Below are 20,536 nucleotides of genomic sequence, written 5' to 3'. Positions count from 1 at the left end.
GGTTTAATATTGATATAAAGTTCACAAAATCGAACATTTTCCCTTCTTGGTAACCATAGCAACAGTGTTGTTTTATTCATCAAATTTTATCAATATATGATATTCAACTTCAGTTCTAACAGATAAGTACTATTCAAGCTGAGTCCTTTAATTTGTTACTTGATTAAATGGCAATTTAATTCTGAATGCAGTGAAAAATAATTCACTTTTAAGCACTGGTACTTTGTTTCCATGGTAACACTGCAAAGTATCAATTATACCCAATTTTTCTTATGGTTTTGGTGTTGCAAGGTCCTAAAGATGCATATTTGCCAGTCTTAAATTTTCATGTTTTTCCTCAAGACAGTAGCATTAACCCAATCTTAGTTACTGGTTTTGCATGGTAACACTGTGTTACCATGGCAACCATAAAAGTTATTTATAGAAAGATATTGCTTATACTTATATATTTAAGCTCAAACGTTTTCATTATTTTTCTTAAGTCGATGATTGAGTTTGAGCATGTAACACCTACCATTAGTGAATACGGAGTGTTTTTCAGCATATTTCAGCATTTTAAATGTATTCCAAATGTACCCTTGGTTACCACTTACTTAGAGATATATTCTAAACAGTTTCTTTACAGTATAAGTGACATCAAGGTGTCATGTTTTTGTGAGAATGGTTTGTTTGCTTTTTCTAGTTTTCATTAAGCCACAGTCAAGATTTAAAGTGGCTGAAAATCTCGATTTTTCAAACTTTTCCGGCTGTTGCCATAGCAACCGAGACACATAGCAACGGAATTTTGTTTGATATTTGTTTCTGGTATCAAGTACTAAGCATGGGTGAAGTTTCATCAAAATCAGTCACCATGCGTGGCAACGAAGTTTAAGTGGTTACAGAGAATGGCTATTAAATCTATTCAAATATATTATAATACAAGTTTGCAAAAGCACAATTTCTAACAATATTCAGTTTTAATATGTTTAACAAACGAAAAGAAAAAAAAACATTTCCTTGTATTTTGGTGGTATCGAACCCACACCATAAAAAGCCTAGTTATATAAGGTTAGCATTACATGTATGTCTGGTGCTCTTTTTTTTATCTTTTATTTTCTTTTTACTTAAGTTTGTACATATTAAAAATATATGCCAGAACGTACTGTAATTCAAATGCAATTTTAGAGTCAGAGCTCTCACAAAACGAAATTAACACTCTGATCGGAGAAATGTGAAAATTTGTCTGGTGCTCTAATCACTGAGCCATTTCAGCCACAACAAAGTACGCTTTTTAAATACTATGTGTGTTTTTGTCCACGAATTTATTTAGATCTTTTCTCGTAATAACGAGATGATTAACTCGTAATAACGAGATCTTTTCTCGTAATAACGAGATAATTAACTCGTAATAACGAGATCTTTTCTCGTTATTACGAGATCTTTAATTTTCTCGTTATTACGAGATAATTAACTCGTAATTACGAGATCTTTTCTCGTAATTACGAGATCTTTTCTCGTAATAACGAGATAATTATCTCGTAATAACGAGATCTTTTCTCGTAATTACGAGATCTTTTCTCGTAATAACGAGATAATTATCTCGTAATTACGAGAAAAGATCTCGTAATTACGAGACAAAAATATTTTTTTATGTGGCCCTATTCGTCTTTCGTAAAAATGTCACAAATAATATAAAAGAATCTTTACTTGTATGGTCTTCAAATTTCATATCAAAATATTAGTCTGGGTGATTTTTCCGGACATTTCATTAAGTCACGGAGCAGCAAAATCTTCAACGTCACAGGCATTATAAAAAACATGTGATTGAGCTTTCCTTTTCTCAACATTTTCCCAAGAGTTCCTGTACAGTTTGAGTTACCTTATCTACTCAACATCCAAAGACTAATTCTTGTCAAGCTTAAAATCTGTTAAACAAGTAAATACGTTGGCCTTTTGAAAGAGGTCTTACGGTTAAAATTTCAATTTGCTATTTGTGGACGAATGTCACGAATACCCTAGTTTACTACATGTTTTATAATGGATAGTTTGGATCTATGTTGGCGATATCTCGAGCATTACACATAATTGAACAAAATGTGGTGCGCCGTCAATTCAGGAGACGTCATATTCACAGTCGTTTTCACGGGAATCGCATTAAAGAAAAATCACTATATTTCTGTTAGTACTTCAAAAATTACGTCAGAAATCTAAATACATGATAATAGAACAATTTAAAGATACATTTGAGAAAATTGTTAATGAGTTAAATTTTGGATTCTGCATGCTTTTGCTTCATTTTTTTTTTGTCGTGCTCCGTACCTCTCCATCAGCGATATCAAAACGCAAGTGAGTTAAGGCTATGCATGTATAGATCGAGGTTTATATGCAAAAATCTTATTAAAACCCATAATGACTATACCTACACAGAAAAAGTTAAGACTTATTGTTATCTAATACATTCTTGTTACTCACGACAAGCGATAGCCAGTACATATTATGACATCATATTATGACCTCATCGACCTCTACTACACAAGTTTATAGGCCTAAGGAACATATTTTTCTGTGCAACAAGTCACGCAGAATATTCTAAGGGTTTAAGATGTTGCTGCACAAAAGTCGACACTGTAAGTGTTTTGTTACTATTCCTATCGTTTTAGGTTGAAACAGGGTAAAAAGATATAGTCCAGTGTATGTTTCATAAAATTCTAATCGATTGAGAAAGTGCATAGGATTTGTGCAGCAATTTTATTGATTTTTAAAATAAGCTCTTTGATATTATACACTGTACATTGTTCATTTTAAATTAAATAGGTTATACCCTTGCGTCGACGTTGTTTTGTTGATGTGTTTTATCACTTAATTGGGAAAGAACAATGACATCATAATGTGTATTAGCTTTAACACGCTGTGGGTACTATTCATGAATAAATAAAATCAACTTGAACTTCTTCTGTATATAAAATATAAAAATTATGCATTTTTATTAGCTCATTTGCATAGAAATGCCTAATATATTAAACCTTAACTCACTGGCGCAGAATGTTAGTAGATTTTTTTTAAATACAGAAATTTTGCCCAAAATGACGTCTGTAAGAGTAATTAATACCACAGTCCGCGTAATTTCTAACGGCACTCGTACTGTAAATGCCCCGTGGAGATCCAGGTTAGAATAGGTCCTCAGTACCCCATTGCTTGTCGTAAAAGGCGACTAAATGGGGCGGTCCTTCAGATGAGACGGCATAAACCGAGGCCCCGTGTCACAGCAGGTGTGGCACGATAAGGATCCCTCCCTGATCAAAGATCGTAAGTGCCGAGCATAGGCCTAAATTTGTAGCCTTTCAACGGCAATGGTGACGTCTCCATATTGCTGAAATATTCTGCAGAGGGAACGTTAAAAAGTATAGAATCAATCATACTGTAAATAGTTAAACTATTAGATCAAATTACTCAGATAGAATAACTCGGATAGAGTAAGAGAAAAATTCCACCCATATAAGAATTATACGCAGGGGTACACGTTACAGTACTTTTGATAGCCTTTTTTCTAATTGATTAACTTAGCTTAGGATATCTTTGATAGTCATTGGCTTTTATTTTTGGGGGTCAGTCAGGGTATTTAAACCCATGTTCGTGTAGTTTTCTTCACTCGGGTTGGGGAACAGCAGCCTCATGGTTAGCCCCTCGTTACTGTACTAATAAAACCTCCTGGCTTAAGCGCACTTACATGTATTTTTAACTTAGCTTTAATTTCAAGTTTTTCACAAGTTCTCAGTTTTTTTTAGGAAACAGTTAGGATGTAGTTTTATAGATTAAATTTAGTGTCCCCTTTCTAAGTCCAGCCTGGTCTATAGGGATATGTGTAGATAACACGTTTATTTTCTAGAACTATTTATTATCTATTTTTGGGTGTTAGTAGAATTTATTTAGGGTGATGTAGCTCATTCCCTTTACATTTTCTCATCACATTGATTTTTATAGGAATTTTGACCATTTTTATTAGTATGGAAGCTCAGTAGGAACATAAATTATTTTTTATAGTTTTTCCACATTCCTCCCATTTTCTATTACATTTTTCAACAACTTACTTATTTACTGAGATTATTTATTGAGAGTATTGTGATTCACTTGCAAAATTAAATTATTTTTGATAAAGCTTTATTCAATCCTGTGCAATTGTCAAAGACTTTACTACTTGTTAATTTTGATCATTATTTATTATTTGTTATCATTTAACAAGGTTAATTCTCACTCTATTAAATTGATAAAACTTTACAACAGTTTTATTGTGTTTTCGTTTAGTGTTGATCATAGTTCAGAAATACCCTTACCTGGGTTGATCATTGAAACTGGAGATAGTTTACCCCTTTAAGCCAAGTTGGAAATTTATACACTAAAGAGTTCTACTCCCGGTTACAGTGTCATCGCTTAAAATTGAGTCAAATTTATTATTCGATAAAAACACTTACCCATATCTGTACATTCCTCGAGTTCTACTTTCATATCTTCCTTTTTGATCATGAATAACCGTAGGAATGGTTCACAATGAACAACTTTTTTCACTTCCTCTTGAATAAGACAACTTTTCCAATCTTCTTTAAATTTCTGAAATCCTTGTAACGACTCAAAATGGAAGGTTATAATAAGGCTCCCAATATCAACACTAAATTTTGCCTGATACTTTTTCTTAACGATAATAACAAAATGTGCAAATCTACTCATAATGCCAATTCGAACATCGTTTTGATCGTTAAAGGCGAGTTCAATCTTTTCTTCGAATTTATCTAGTAAATCGTTGAGGAAGACAATATCTTCCTTCCCTGAAGAATCTAAAAAGGCTGTTATATTATCTTCAATCCTGGAAATGTCTTGAACTTTTGTTTCCTTGTCAATGAAGTCTACCATTCTATTCAGAGTTTTTTTTAGAGTTTCCATCATTCTATCAACATTGTCTTTTGCTTCAGTTGATTCATTTCTTGGGAGGACATTAACTTTGAAGATTAACTGCCAACACCCTGTTTTGTAATTAATATTACAAAGTCTTAATTATAATAAATAAATATACTGCACAGTGTCTTGTTACAGTATTACAACAGAATCATTTGTAAAACATTCATTTCCGAATTGATTTTTTGTCGAAAGTGGGGGTTGGGTTCATTAAATAAGGTCTGTATGTCTGTCCGTCCGTCTAGCTCCATTTCTGTCTGTCTGTTACACTTTCATTCGCACGAAGTCTTTAACGAGGTTCGTTCCTCAGCTTTTCTGCATATTTTTATCATGACTTCTACTTAAGAGATTCTACATAATGTTTCAGTTCTTACAATAAATTTGGATTCTACATATGTATAATGCTATTAAACTAATTAGAACTTAATTTACAAGTTGTTACTAAATATTAGACTAATTATTTCTTTTATTCTGATAACATTTAATTCTTGTTGTATTCGTTAGAGCCCTTGGGCCTCTTGTTAATTTATAGTGCCGATTTTTATTTATTCTTGAATCTGTCTTGGATTTGGCCTGCCGTGAAAAGACCTTCATACCTTCTCCTTTAAGATTACATTTGGTATATTAATGTGATGTCCATAAACTATATTCAGCTAGATTTTACTTGCAAAGTTTATGTAGTTATTATCGTAAATTTGATTAAAAGTCTTTTTTCATTTTCGGTTAACTGCTTCGTTACATTAAACATGTAGAAAAAAAACGAGAGTACGGTGGAAGTTCCAGTTTGCATATCTACATGTAAGTTACAGACATATTTAAATGAAGCTGACAACAAGCAAAACATTCATAAAACGTCATCAATGAATTATTTATTCAAATCATGATTTAAGTGAAATAAAAGAAATAAGTTGTGATTACTGATTAAAAACCAAATGTGCACAATCTTTCCGTTATATCCGATCTCATTCTTGATTGAAAGCTCTAAAATACTGGATGACGTCGAACTCATTTTTTAAAGACCTATAGAGTGTTCCAAAGAACTAATGTGTCACCTGCTTTTTGCTTCTTTACAGATGTAACCAAAGCTAAAAGTAGTCAGCTATTATGTGCTGCTACTATATACTTTATTTTATGCCAAAAAATCTAGCATGATTATACTTCATAAAATTATTGCACAAAAGCCATCCATACATAGCATAAGACTGCGATACAGTCTAGCTGTTAATCAAACAAACATGATTCCTTACCCTTAAATGAAGGGTCACGAGATCGGTAACCATGGTAAATTTCAATTTTTTTAGTGCCAAGAAATAAATGTGCAAAATTGCAAGTCTATATATCTCTTACAGTTCTTGAGATACAAGGTGTGACATACAGACATATACAGGGTAAAGTGATCCCTTAGTGCCACTCTGCTCCGCAGGCAACACAAAAATTGCATGAAAATATTGGTAAAGTAACTGATAAAAACATCAGCGAACCCCCCTCCCCCTGAATCCGCCATGCACTGTAAGGAAGTAAAATACTAACACTTGTAAAGGTCTGTCATCTTCGACTTCAAATCCTGAACATCCGATTTTAAGGAAGATAATTCTTCTAAGACTGATTTGTCTTTTTCACTATCAAACTTCAATTTTTCAATATATCGACGTTCTTGATCTTCATCAATAGTCCTCTCAAGTATATTCTGTAGATTACTAGTGTACGAACCCCCTGTGTGAGATTGAAGCCTTCGGCATATGTCAGAAATCATTCTCCAGTTGTCTTCAAATTCATTCTTCGACATAGATGCTGATTTGACATGGCCATGCACTTTGTTTCGGACTATTCTTACTCTCTCTATATCATCACCAATGCCGACTTCTCCAGTTCCTGGAGGAGTTCCCCATTTTTTTGTCGGTGCTGGGATATTTGTGCATACATTCCTTAATAATGTATACATCAATGTTATGTCAAAATCGGCATAACCGTTTGTACAGGCATCCTTTAAGATCAATATCTGATCTGTGCTAAGCTTTTTAAAAACGTCTTGGGATGCTTTAACTTTGTTGAAAATGTGATTTGCTGGTACATGTCGTTGCAATAAATCTCTGTATACCTGAGTCAGTTCATCGATGATAGCCATTGATATTTTTGCGAACCGTGTCCGACCTCCTGGGTCTAATCCAAGAGCCATTTGTATGCTGACTTATAGTATCCGTGATATATACTCATAAAAAAAATCGTAATCGCTCTCTGAACCTTAGACACTTCTCAAAATCACAGATATGTTTTATAGGGCTTCTATTTCTAAAACGAAAGTACATGTTCACAAAAAGGACACACTAAATTAGTCCAGATACAAAAATGGGCCCTACATGCAGTCGAACATAAATTCAAAATGCACTTTTTTTTAAAATCGTAACTTTTTAAAGTATGATCAATTATTAGAACAAAGACTGATAATTCGACTCGAGATCCCGTGGGGAATTCCATGGGGTAAACAAACCAAATAACTACTCAATTAAACTTCAATTCTATTCAATTTAGATCTATTTATTGATTCACAAAGTTCAAGTTCAAGTTCATTTATTCACTCAAAACCATTTAAAGTACATGGTACATGAGGACAATGAAAAATATTTACAGCATATATACATTCAGGTCAGAGGTATAAGTATATGATATACATAATCATACAATGAAAAGGGAGAAAAAGAAAAAAATGGAGAAAAAATGAGGAAAAAACACGTATGATACATGTAATAATGAAATAAGTGAGAGAAAAATTATGGAGGACTGACTAAATCATATTTTAATTATAAACATACATATTTTTTTAAGTGACATAGCATCTTGTTTTGTCATCAGTTGAGAAAATTTAAGAATATTTGGCCTAGTAAAGTAGTATTTATTGACAGTGCAGTACATTCAAGTATAAAATGGAATTCATCAGCAACATGTTTAGCATTACAAAGTGTACATAATTTTTCATTTAATGGTATAAATGCCAATCTTTCCAGCTCAACTGGTAGACGATGATTAGTAGTACGGAATTTTACAAGTATTTTTTTTTCTAAATTTTAATGGCAAAATACTTAAATAATTTTCACACTCAAATTCTGTCTTAAAAATTTTATACAAAGTCCCTTTAGAAGAACTATTAATATCAGAATGCCATTTTTGTATAAATTGATCTTGTAATATTTATTTAACAACAGTTACTGTAGTAACCAAGTCTTGATTAGGATTATAATAAAACTGTTCATTCTAAATATAAGAAAGCCCACGGGAGTAAAAAATATTATGAACACAGTCAATCCAAGGATTCTTACCAACATGTTGGTACAGTCATGTTACGTAGATAAAGACATACACTCAAGTACGATTTCAAAATAAATGCGTTAAAAAAATTTTATGGGTGTGCAGAAATTCTCATCAGTTTGTACAGTTTATCAATTTCAAGTAGTCTTGTAATTCATAGTTCTTTTAAATTTGACTGAAAAAATAATATTTTACCACGTTTGGAGAATGCAATGTTCTGAAGTTGCAAATTAAAAATTTTCAAGTAAAAAAAATATCAAGCAGCTGATAAATGTGTTATCAGTTATATCTGATATTATTATTAGTCCCCTACTCGTAAAAACGGAGGGGACTGTAGGTTTCCTCTGGGTCTCTCCGTTCGTCAGTCAGTCTGTCCCTCTGTCTCTCGTTCCCACTTGGTTTTCCGCACTTTTTTTTTAACACTTGCAGATATTGAGCTGAATTTTGGTATGTGAGTGTATCTTCAAGAGTTACAAATCAAGTTTGAATTTCGTTTCGCTTTTCACTGGTTTTTGATGAAATTATGGCATTTTTAATCTTTTATATGATTTAAGATCGTGTTAATTCGTACCTCACTAAATTAATTATTCAAACGAGATAATCATGTTAAAAATTATTGATTGAACACTTGCTGGGTATCTTTATTTCGAAAACCTACATGTAGATAGAATGTTCTATCGTTAAATGATATAAAAATATATCCTTCGGACCTGGTAGAGAACAGGGGAACCTGGTAGGGGACATGTATTGCTTATGCAATACTCTCAGAATGCTTCTTATATAAGTAGGTTGTCGTCTTCTATGAAAGCAGCAATAAGAATTTGCTGCTTTCAAATGCCATTTTCATTCTTAAGGTTTTTTAATTTCGTGAAGTATTTGAACATAGAGATGAAAGCTCGGAACAAATAGGGAGTGTTCCTAGCTCATATTTAATGGCTAAAACTTTTTGACTCGGTTCCGCAATACTTTTACGGAAAGAAATGTAAGGTATGAGTGTAAATATTATAAAACAAAAGGCCCATGGGCCTTATAGGTCACCTGAGCATAATTCAACAACTTTACAACGATTGACTTTGGTTTATATTTTAAACTAGACGTCATGGCATTCACAATTTTGAAAGAAGCACCATTGCTAATCATAACTATACACTTAGCATGTTTAGTTTACACATTTCACAATTTTGGAAAAGGCACCCTTGCTTATCAAAAATAGTTGATTAATACAAAGGAGAAGATTTCAATCAATTTATTCATTTTCAGTATATAAGTAGAGCCCCCCCCCTTTTTATGGTACCCCTGACCCAGGGGCGTTGAAATTTACAAATCAGGAAGAATGGCCGTGCTCATCATAGCTATATAGGTAGTTCATCTGCTTAATACCCAGGAGCAGAAAGGCAGATTTTCAAACAATTTCTGCATTTTCTCTATTTAACAAATACAGCCCCGCCCTAACAACAGAACACCTGACCCTGGGGTCATAAAATTCACAAAGGTATTCTTCCACATCATAACTATGTACTTAGTTAATTTATTTAATACCCAGGAACAGAAAAGAAGATTTTAAAAGAAATAATGTATTTTCACTATATAATCAATAGAGCCCCACCCTAAGACCAGAACCCATGACCCTGGGGCCATAAAAATTCACAATTTTGGAACAGGCATTCTTGCTCATCATAACTATATACTTAGTAAGTTTATTTAATACCCAGGAGCAAAGAAGATTTTCAAAGAATTAATGTATTTTCACTATATAAGAAATAGAGCCCCACCCTAATACCAGAACCCCAGACCCTGGGGCCATAAAATTCATAGTTTTGGAAGAAGCATTCTTGCTCATCATAACTATATACTTATTTAATTCATTGAATACCCAGCATCAGAGAAGAAGATTTTCAAACAATTTCTGCATTTTCTCTATATAATCAATGGAGCCCCACCCTAGGACTAGAACCCCTGACCCTGGGGCCATAAAATTCACAGTTTTGGAAGAAGCATTTTTGCTCATCATAACTATATAATTAGTTAATTCGTTGAATACCTAGGAGCAGAGAAGAAGATTTTCAAACAATTTCTGCATTTTCTCTATATAATCAATAGAGCCCCACCAGAGCCCCTGTCCCTGGAGCCATAAAATATTCACAATCTTGGAAGAGGCATTCTTTCTCATCATAACTATATCCTTAATTAGTTTGTTGAATACCCAGCAGCAGAGAAGAAGATTTTCAAACAAATTCTGCATTTTCTCTATATAATCAATAGAGCCCCGCCCTAACACTAGAACCACTGACCCTGGGGCCATGAAATTCACAATTTTGGAAAAGGCATTCTTCCTCATCATAAATATGTACTTGGTTAGTTTATTTAATATACAGGAGCAGAGAAGAAGATTTTTAAAGAAATAATGCATTTTCACTATATAATCAATAGAGCCCCACTCTAGCACTCGAACCCCTGACCCTGGGGCCATAAAATTCACAATTTTGCAAAAGGCATTCTTCCTCATTAGAACTATGTACTTACTTAGTTTGTTTAATACCCAGGAGCAGAGAAGAAGATTTTTAAAGAAATAATGCATTTTCACTATATAATCAATAGAGACCAGCCCTAGCACTCGAACCCCTGACCCTGGGGCCATGAATTTTACAATTTTGGTAGAGGACTCAGTGATCATTACATTCATACTAACAGTTTGACTGCTTGATGTCCAGGAGTAAAGAAGAAGATTTTTAAAGATTTCAATAATTTTAGTGGTTTTGGTCCCACCGCTCAGGCCCCAGGGGGGAGGGACCATGAAATTCACAATTTTTGTTCCCCTTCACCCATAGATGCTTTGTGTAAAATTTGGTGGAAATTGGTTGAGTGGTTGCAGAGAAGAAGCTGAAAATGTTCAAATTTTAACACACGAGGAACGACGCACGACGACGGACGAAAACAGATAGCAATAGGCCACCTGAGTTTACTCAGGTGACCGAAAATATTATATTTATCTCGAAAGAATAAGCAATTCACAATGGTAGCATCTGTCATGGCTTTATTTTCTTTTACATGGGGTCATTACGTAATTATACCCGAACTTTATAAAGAAAGTTCGGGTATATTGTTGTTACTCATGTCCGTCCGCGTCCCTCTGTCACACTTTTCTTCTCTAAACTCATCCTACATTTTACACAGTAGCTTAATCATCTTTTGGGAGGTGGTTGGTGGTGTCATGTAGATGTGCAGTATTGCTTCGGAATATCTATTTTGCCCCGGGGGGGGGGGGGGAGGGTCAAATGGGGGTCGAAAAATGACGTTTTTTATGCAAAAAGCCCCGTCTTCCCCGAACTCCTCCTACATTTTACTCAGCAGCCTAATCATCTTTTGGGAGATGGTTGGTGGTGTCATGTAGATGTGCAGTAAGGTTTCGGTATTTTGATTTTGCCCCAGGGGGTCAAATGGGGGTCGAAAAATGTTTTTTATGCAAAAAGCCCCGTCTTCCGTGAACTCGTCCTACATTTTACTCAGCAGCCTAATCATCTTTTGAGAGATGGTTGGTGGTGTCATGTACATGTGCAGTAAGGTTTCGGTATTTTGATTTTGCCCCAGGGGGTCAAATGGGGGTCGAAAATGACATTTTTTATGCAAAAAGCCCCGTCTTCCCTGAACTCGTCCTACATTTTACTCAGCAGCCTAATCATCTTTTGGGAGATGGTTGGTGGTGTCATGTACATGTGCAGTAAGGTTTCGGTATTTTGATTTTGCCACGAGGGGTCGAAAAATGACATTTTTTTAATGCAAAAAGCCCCGTCTTCCGTGAACTCGTCCTACATTTTACTCAGCAGCCTAATCATCTTTTGGGAGATGGTTGGTGGTGTCATGTAGATGTGCAGTAAGGTTTCGGTATTTTGATTTTGCCCAAGGGGGTCAAATGGGGGTCGAAAATGACATTTTTTATGCAAAAAGCCCCGTCTTCCCTGAACTTGTCCTACATTTTACTCAGCAGCCTAATCATCTTTTGGGAGATGGTTGGTGGTGTCATGTACATGTGCAGTAAGGTTTCGGTATTTTGATTTTGCCACGGGGGGTCGAAAAATGACATTTTTTATGCAAAAAGCCCCGTCTTCCGTGAACTCGTCCTACATTTTACTCAGCAGCCTAATCATCTTTTACATATGTTTAATACAAATGCCTGTCTCCTATCACTTAATATATATGACCGTGATGACCAAGGTTAAATTGACAGACTGACATACAGATGTTCATATACTGATTTCTATGTGAATTGGTTAAAATTGGCCCAGTGGTTGTAGAGAAGTTAAAAATGTAAAATGTTTCTACACAAACAGATGGACGACAAACGTAATGTAATAAGGAAACCAAAAAAGCTCAAATGAGCTAAAAACGTAGGAAATACAAGTATTTTGAAAGGGTTTCCATGGTTACAGTATTTGAAAAGCTTCTTTTTTTTCATGCAATTTTTTGAGAAGCTGAAAATGTATGACATATGAATCCATTGTTGAAAAAACAAAACATTTCAGAAAACAGTATATGGTTGAAAATAGTTAATCAATGTGTTTTGAGTAGCAAAATAAAGCTAGTAAACATTTAGAGCTAATTCAACCACAGAGATGCACAACCTTTTCAAATCTTATAACAATTATTTTTAAAACAGTTATGTAATCATTTCTGATTCAAGGGAGAACAAGAGATACACCCAACATGTTCATGTTTTATGTTATTTTTAGTAATTTGTTTGTTTGTTGTGAAAACATCTCTTTCGGGAATTTTTCCCACATATGGAGACATCGCCACTTAAAAATAATGAAGACAAGATGTGTTTGTTAAACACTGATGCCCACGTATAGCACCTTATGGCAAAGGTTGAAGTTTCTCAAATGTATGTCAAACTCAAAGGTCAAGGTCAAAGGGTTAAAATTGATGGTATCGAAAGAAAGTCTTGTCACATGGAATACACATGTGAAATATAAAGAAATCCCTAGTACTTCATGTTCAAAAGTTAATTACCAAGGTTAAAGTTTTTTAAAGTGGGTCAAACTCTAGGGCCAAGTTCAAACATATTTATACCTGTTGAAAGTTCACAATGAATACACATGTTAAGCATGAAAGCCCTAGCACCTACTGATCAAAAATTTAAGCCAATTACTGATCAAATTTCTGCAGACAAACAGACATGCATTATTTATAAACAAATGGAAACAAAATATGTATATATAGTCAATGGAAAAAAACATTTCTATTTTGGAGTCACAAGATCAAATACAATTTCAGGGACAGGGAGTGGTTAGGAAGATTGGACCCCCCCCCCCCCCCCCTGGAGTTTGCTTTGTTATTTAAATAAGACTATATACTGAAGCAAATAAAAAAAATGACTTTGAACATTATCCCCCTTAGAAAACATTGACCCCACGACCCCACTATCATTGTTTTTAATTTGTTTTCAGTTTTTTCTTTGCTTGTGAGAAAGTTCTGGGCTGGCATTTTTTTGAGGTGTGAACTCCCCTCCCCCTCCTGAAAAATATCTGGATCTGCACCAGTAAATGAATGTCACATCGACAACGGGAGATAACTTCACAATGTGAAATTCGTCTACTGTGGCATGCGATGATCTTTGAACTTTAACCTAATATTTTGCATTTCGGTTTATTTTATCCCAATCTATACTTAAACTTGTACTTACCGACTGTCATTGGTCCTGTCAACTTGATGAAATATAATCCAATTATAAAATATAATGATTTTTTCAATACACATCACACTGCAGCATGTGCATGCTATCCCATTCGGCAAACCTTGGCTGATTCCGTCGTCTAAATCAGATGAAGTACTGGCTGCAGATCTGTAGCTCTCTGAAAAAAAATATATTGATAGACCGGAGAGCTACAGAGCCACCCATTGAAAAAACTGTATATTTATTGCGCACGAAAAAATGCGCTCGGTTGTCGATTTATTTCTCCATGTTTTTAAAGCTGTAATCTCAAAATATTACTAACCGTGTGTCCCTAACATATTCTTTGACTCTTTCCACAACAAAACATTCCTCATAATTGTTGTTAATAGTCCTCCTGACGCTGATATCGTGATCATTGAACATTTCGCTCATTATACTGCCATTTTGGTTTCTAAGATAATTCGGTCCAATATGCTTCGTTCAGATGTCAACTACGAGAGAACTTGATAGAGGAGAGATTAATTTTTTGAAATCTTCTTGCAATTGAGGTAAGAATTTGGAAAAATTATTCAAGAATCGAGCGCACTTTTTTGTGCGCAATAAATATACAGTTTTTTTCAATGGGTGGCACTGTAGCTCTCCGGTCTATCAATATATATATTTTCGGAGAGCTACTGATCTGCAGCTAATGAAGTACGAATCAGCCGAGGTAAGCCGAGTTGTGCTTAATCTAAAAATATGATAATGCATGGGTGACGCAACCCAATGTAATGTAGAAATTTTCCAAAAGATGTTTACATGTGAACATGTATAGTTCAAGAACAAATTTTAGATTAATTCATAACAAACTATGTTTTAACATAACTTTTCCATCTACATATGTATCCTATTTAAAAAAAAAAAAACGTACGTTTCGTAAGGGTGTGTGTGTGTGTGGTATTTTTTTTTTTTGGGGGGGGGGGGGCATTATTAAATTTATAAAGGTACCAATTATGAGCAATACGTTTTTAAAAATCTAATTCAAACATAGGCGTCTGAACCGGGGGGGGGGGGGGGGCTAGGGGGGCTTAAATTAGTCCCCCCCTTTTTTACATAATAAAAGCATGCATTGAAAATTGGGGTTTACCTTTTTTTGCTGGTTTAGCGCCCCCCCCCCCCCCACACACACTTTCAATTAGCCCCCCTTTCAATTTCCTTCCGACGCCTATGAAGCATATAAAATACATATAAGAGGCAATGAGTCATAGGTCACATAGACACAGGGTCTGAGGATGTTATACTCAATTTGACGAATACATATACTGTGTAAATTATAGAATTATTTTGCTTTTCCTTTGAAAGCCCAATGTGTACGAGTGTGTATTTAGAGGCAAACACCTTAGTGCGGGTATTACCGTCTCATGACAGCATCTAATAAAACAATGGTATTAAAACAATGGACAATGATTAAGTATTATTGCAAGTGTCAATGAGTAAGCTCCGATCCTCAATCTGGCATTTGGCGCATATGGTTTGCATAAACGAGGAGGCATATGGTGCTGACAACCCTGGAGGGTAAACAGAAGTTTCCAGCGATGGCTTGTTGCAAAATTCTGCCAAGTGAATATTGCTGTACGCTAATTTCGAGACAGCGATCCATCCGCCAACAACTGGCGGACAATCTAGCAAGCAAGATATCATGTCTTATGCAACACAATGATTATCAAAGCAATTCAAAACAATATGCAAGGTAATAACAATGTGGCAAAGCAATACATTACAACATATATCAAGCATCAGCTTGGGATGGGTGGGTGGGGGTGTATTATAGGAGATAAGGAACGCAATTCAAATCAATGCAATTGTGACTATACTAACAGGAATATGGTGTGGGTGTGGGGTGCTTTTTCAAGCCATGAACAGATACTGTGTTTAATGGGAGAATGGGGAAAACTTTTTGACTGGAAGTCAGAAACTCAGACAGCTAGTGCCGTCTGAATTGTAGTCGTAAATATAGAATTTCCAAGATCTGATTAATGTACACAATCGACGAATAATTTGGGCTGATCGACTCTAATTTCTGGGTGACGAATGAGGGTATGGCACGCCGATTGGTTCAAAAGTATTATCTGCACAACGATCAAGATTTTATACACGAGCTAGATGAAAAAATTACACGAGTAAAATAAAAATGCACGTATAGGTAAAAATTACACATAGTTTGAAAGATTTTAACACAAAGTGAAAAACACACGAATCCGACATTTTTTGCACGATTTAGGGGTATAATATGCAAAAACAAAAATCAAAAATTGCACGAGCAGAGGAAACTAAAAATTACACAAGCAATTTTACTGCGCATATCATTATTATGCACATAGAATATTCATTGTGTTCTTCATGTACACTTAACTGGATATACTGGATATAATCGAGAATGGAAATTAAATGGCGTTGACGATAGCATGTGTTTTATTTTGCTTCTTTATTTCTTTTGCTAAACATGCTAAAACTCGATCCGATTTCTAGCTAATGTCAATCGAACAATTTTGAAGTGTTTCCATGTGATCTATATGTGAGAATACGTTTTTCGAAAATATTATGTTTTTCTTATATTGACCGAGATCATAACCAATATACGGAGGTATTATCTGATGCCGGACAAAAATTGTGACAAGAAGGAATCGTATAATGCGGGTAAAAAAAATGCATACTATGCTTACTCGACTCCGAACTAAAAGTACCTAACGATAAACAGTACGTTTGACTAGGATCTTGATTTTCTATAAAAAAAAATGTTAGAATTATTTTGTTATGTTTTTTTTATTTAAATAAACTCTCTATAGCTTTTGAAAATTTCTAATTTGTAGATACATCTTTAAAAAAATTACTTGTTTAAATATGAAATTAACACTCGCATAATGAAGCGATTAATAAAGTTGATTCTTCATGAAGTTGGCAGAATTATTGCTGATTATAATCATTAAGCTGTAGAATTAAAATTAGTACTTTTCATTTGTACCTATTTTATTTTCTTGACCACTCGAAATAGGAAATTATATATACATATATTCGATTCATTTGGCTGGATAAATATTTTTTTAAGTTTAAGAACGTTGGAATTACGTTAGATGTATACAGCATGTATTTAGATCTCATGAGCGGATGTAGAGGGGGGGGGGGGGGGGTTTACCATAGACCCTCTTGGAAAACGCTGACCCCCCCCCCCCCCCCCCCCGGGAAACGCGAATATGTGTGTGAAATGGATGCGGAAAATGAAAGATTTGAGACAATAGAAGTCATAACACAACTCTCCCCTCCCCACGAAATAGATTTTTGACGTTTTGGCGAGTTTTTTTTCTTCCTTTCTTTTCTTGTCAAAAAATTTCTGGCATTGGATTTATTTTTTGACTGGGATGGACCCCCCACCCCTTGGAAAAAATATCTGGATCCTCGCCTGCATATAACGCCAAACATAAAAAAATATTTTATTCTAATAACACATGTATTCATACTTATGAAATACCAAGATATCAGTTTCGTTGGAGACCTTAAGTTTACTTTGTTATGATTTCTTTCCCATGTAATCTCATATTTTCAGTTATAAACTACTCAATTAAAAACAAGACATTTCTTGTGAGCGTTACCCTCATTCGTAATGACGATTACATGATAAATGTTTTCATTTTAATAAAAAGGACCAGAAAAAAGGAGGATATATATACCCTGTGTGTTTTATGTACATGCGCTTTTGTGTTTTATTACTTTTAAAACAATTTGCTTTACTAAGTACATTTATATTACATACAATGTTACAAATAGGATGCAATAAAAAAATTAGAATGGATACAGCAGTGTCATAGAACGCGTTTTATCACTCTTAAAAAATGCATATAATTCATGTTCTTTATTCTGTTTACATTTCAAATTCGACTTCATGATTTTTAAAATTATTTTCCAAGCACCTAAGTTTCTTGTAAGATTACTTTTTTTACCCAAATACATGTATATGGCCATTATAAAAAAAAGAACATGATTGTATTATTATGAAACAAAATTAATCGTCAATTAGGCCTGTAGAATCCTCCCCCCCCCCTGGTTTTTGTTGTTGTTTTTGTTTTTTTGCAAAAAGAACCTACTTCCATTGTGAAATGTCCACTGAAAAGCCCCCTATTTTGTTGCTGGATTGTAATTGAAGGTGCCTCACTACCTCAACGAAATAGGATTTTCGTGATTGGTGGACGCTTTACCTTTTTTTTTTTTTTTTTTTGCTTGTTAATAAGGTTTTTTAGGTTATTTGGCACCCCCCCCCCCTCCTTTAAAAAGAGATACTACATATGTATCTGCATATTATAATTTTAAATTATATATTTTTTAAAAATTGTCTAACTCCTTTATCAATATGCATTTTACCTATTCAAAATAATCTACTCTAGAAAAACAGAAATTAAGTTGAAATTCACATAAGTAAAACACTCTATAATTTCACATTTTACATTTTCATGGATACATGTATTTATGTAATCACCACACGTTGTTCAAAATTTAAGACTACATGTACTACTTTTTCACATTGGGCAAATTCCACAACCCAGATGACAGCAACATTGCTTCAAAATCTCTGTACGAATTGCTAATACTAAGTAACCTCCAATAAAAAGGTATCATTGAAGTGTCAAATAACTGTAAATCGATTAGCGTACACGTGTCTTTCATTCCATCCCAGTAGGGAGGAATTTCTCGATGTGAAAAGGTCACACATCCACATCCTTAATTATTACCAAAGTACACACAGTGGGTGGTGGAGGAGAAAGGTTTGTTTTGTTGTTAAATCTCCTGTATTAACTCACGCTGTTTTTATTTATTTACCTGTACTATGATAATATCATTGTTTTAAACTTTTAAAAGATATTGCTATATAGAGGAATGAAACAAAAAATCTAACAATTAAACACGCAACTGATAATATACAGTTTATATGCACCCCCTTTTAACGTTATCTATATTTTAACCGGGGATGTTAATTTATATGCATATTGTGTGCCTGTCAATTTTTACATGTATATAACACGTTAGGCATATTCTTGAGAGTCTAGCGTAATTCTGAAAGACCGGATCTTTTTCAAAAGATTAATACTGTTAACACATTACTCATCCTCTTGTTTTATAACGTTTCAAGCTTCCAAGCAACACTGATCTGTTCTCTAATGAATATTAATGAAATGTGCGCAATGAGGATGCGTCGTATATTATGTCGACGTTGTATTCTCACTTGTGCAGTTTTCGTTTTCACGTTTGTGTAATTTTCTCGTTATATCGTGTAAATATTTTGTTGATTGTGTAGTTTTTGTATAGTTTGTGTAAATTTCAATAACTTTGTGTGTATTTTCCGCGCTTTGTGCAAGTTTTGACTAACTCGTGTAATTTTTGTTTAAGGTCGTGCAGAAAATACTTTTGAACCAATCGGCGTGCCATATGAGGGCCCCATTTAACTTTTGCACAACAAAGCAACCTATAGAATTATTAATTCTTTTTCAAGATTTCACTGCAGCTTCCTTCGAAATCATGTAACACCAGTATATGCGAGGAAGTATATTTTACAATACTAGAAGAGTATTTGGTAATTATACCCGCACTTTCTAATGAAAGTTTGGGTATATTGTTGTTACTCATGTCCGTCCGTCCCTCCGTCTGTTACACATTTCTTCCCTGAATTCCTCCTACATTTTACACAGTAGGCTAATCATCTTTTGGGAGATGATTGGTGGTGTCATGTAGATGTGCAGTAAGGTTTTAGATTTTTGATTTTGCCCCGAGGGATCAAATGGGGGTCGAAAAAATGACATTTTTTTTATGAAAAAAGCGCCATCTTCCCTGAACTCTTCCTACATTTTATACAGTAGCCTAATAACCTTTAGGAAGATGGTTGGGAGTGTCATGTAGATGTGCAGTAAGGTTTCGGTTTTTTGATTTTGCCCCGTGGGGTCAAATGAGGGTCGAAAAATGACTTTTTTTTTTTACACAAAGCGCCATCTTCCCTAACTCTTCCTACATTTTATACAGTAGCCTAATCACCATTAGGGAGATGGTTGGTGGTGTCATGTAGATGTGCAGTAAGGTTTCGAAATTTTCATTTCGCCCCGGGAGATTAAATGGGGGTCGAAAAATGACGTTTTATATGCAAAAAGCCCCGTGTTCCCTGAACTCCTCCTACATTTTACACAGTAGTCGAATCACCATTAGGGAGATGGTTGGTGGTGTCATGCAGATGTGCAGTAAAGTTTTGCAATATTCATTTCGCCTCGGGGGGTTAAATTGTGGTTGAAAAATGACGTTTTTTTTTCAAAAAAAACCCCTTGTTCCCTGAATTCCTCCTACATTTTACTCAGTAGCCTAATCATCTTTTGGGAAATGGTTGGTGGTGTCATGTACATCTACAGTAAGATTTCGGAATTTTTATTTTGCCCTAGGGGCTCAAATTGGGGTCGAAAATGATTTTTTTTGAATGCAAAAAGCGCCTTTTTCCCTGAATTCTTCCTACATTTTACACAGTAGCCTAATCACCATTAGGGAGATGGTTGGGGGTGTCATGTAGATGTGCAGTAAGGTTTCGGAATTCTGATTTTGTCCCAGGGAGTCAAATGGGGGTCGACAAAT

General features: G+C 34.6%; 1 protein-coding gene across 1 annotated transcript in view; it reads right to left on the bottom strand.

Annotated features, from left to right (window-relative positions):
* LOC134256426 (uncharacterized) overlaps nt 1-7,140 on the bottom strand; it is an 86,216-nt gene extending 79,076 nt beyond the window's left edge. Inside the window, exons 1-2 of the mRNA XM_062739070.1 lie at nt 6,457-7,140; nt 4,449-4,994 (exon numbers count right to left, since the gene is read on the bottom strand). Coding sequence (XP_062595054.1) covers nt 4,449-4,994; nt 6,457-7,102 — 1,192 coding nt within the window. The 5' untranslated portion in view covers nt 7,103-7,140. The remainder of the gene's footprint in view (nt 1-4,448; nt 4,995-6,456) is intronic.
* Nucleotides 7,141-20,536: the final 13,396 nt, after the last annotated feature.

Source organism: Saccostrea cucullata, unplaced genomic scaffold (assembly GCF_032062105.1).
Source record: "Saccostrea cucullata isolate Sc308-1 unplaced genomic scaffold, CSIRO_AGI_Scuc_v1 ctg2319, whole genome shotgun sequence".
Classification (NCBI taxonomy): Eukaryota; Metazoa; Mollusca; class Bivalvia; order Ostreida; family Ostreidae; genus Saccostrea; species Saccostrea cuccullata.
Note: the sequence above shows the minus strand (reverse complement) of the source record. Positions and strands in the feature narration are given on the sequence as shown.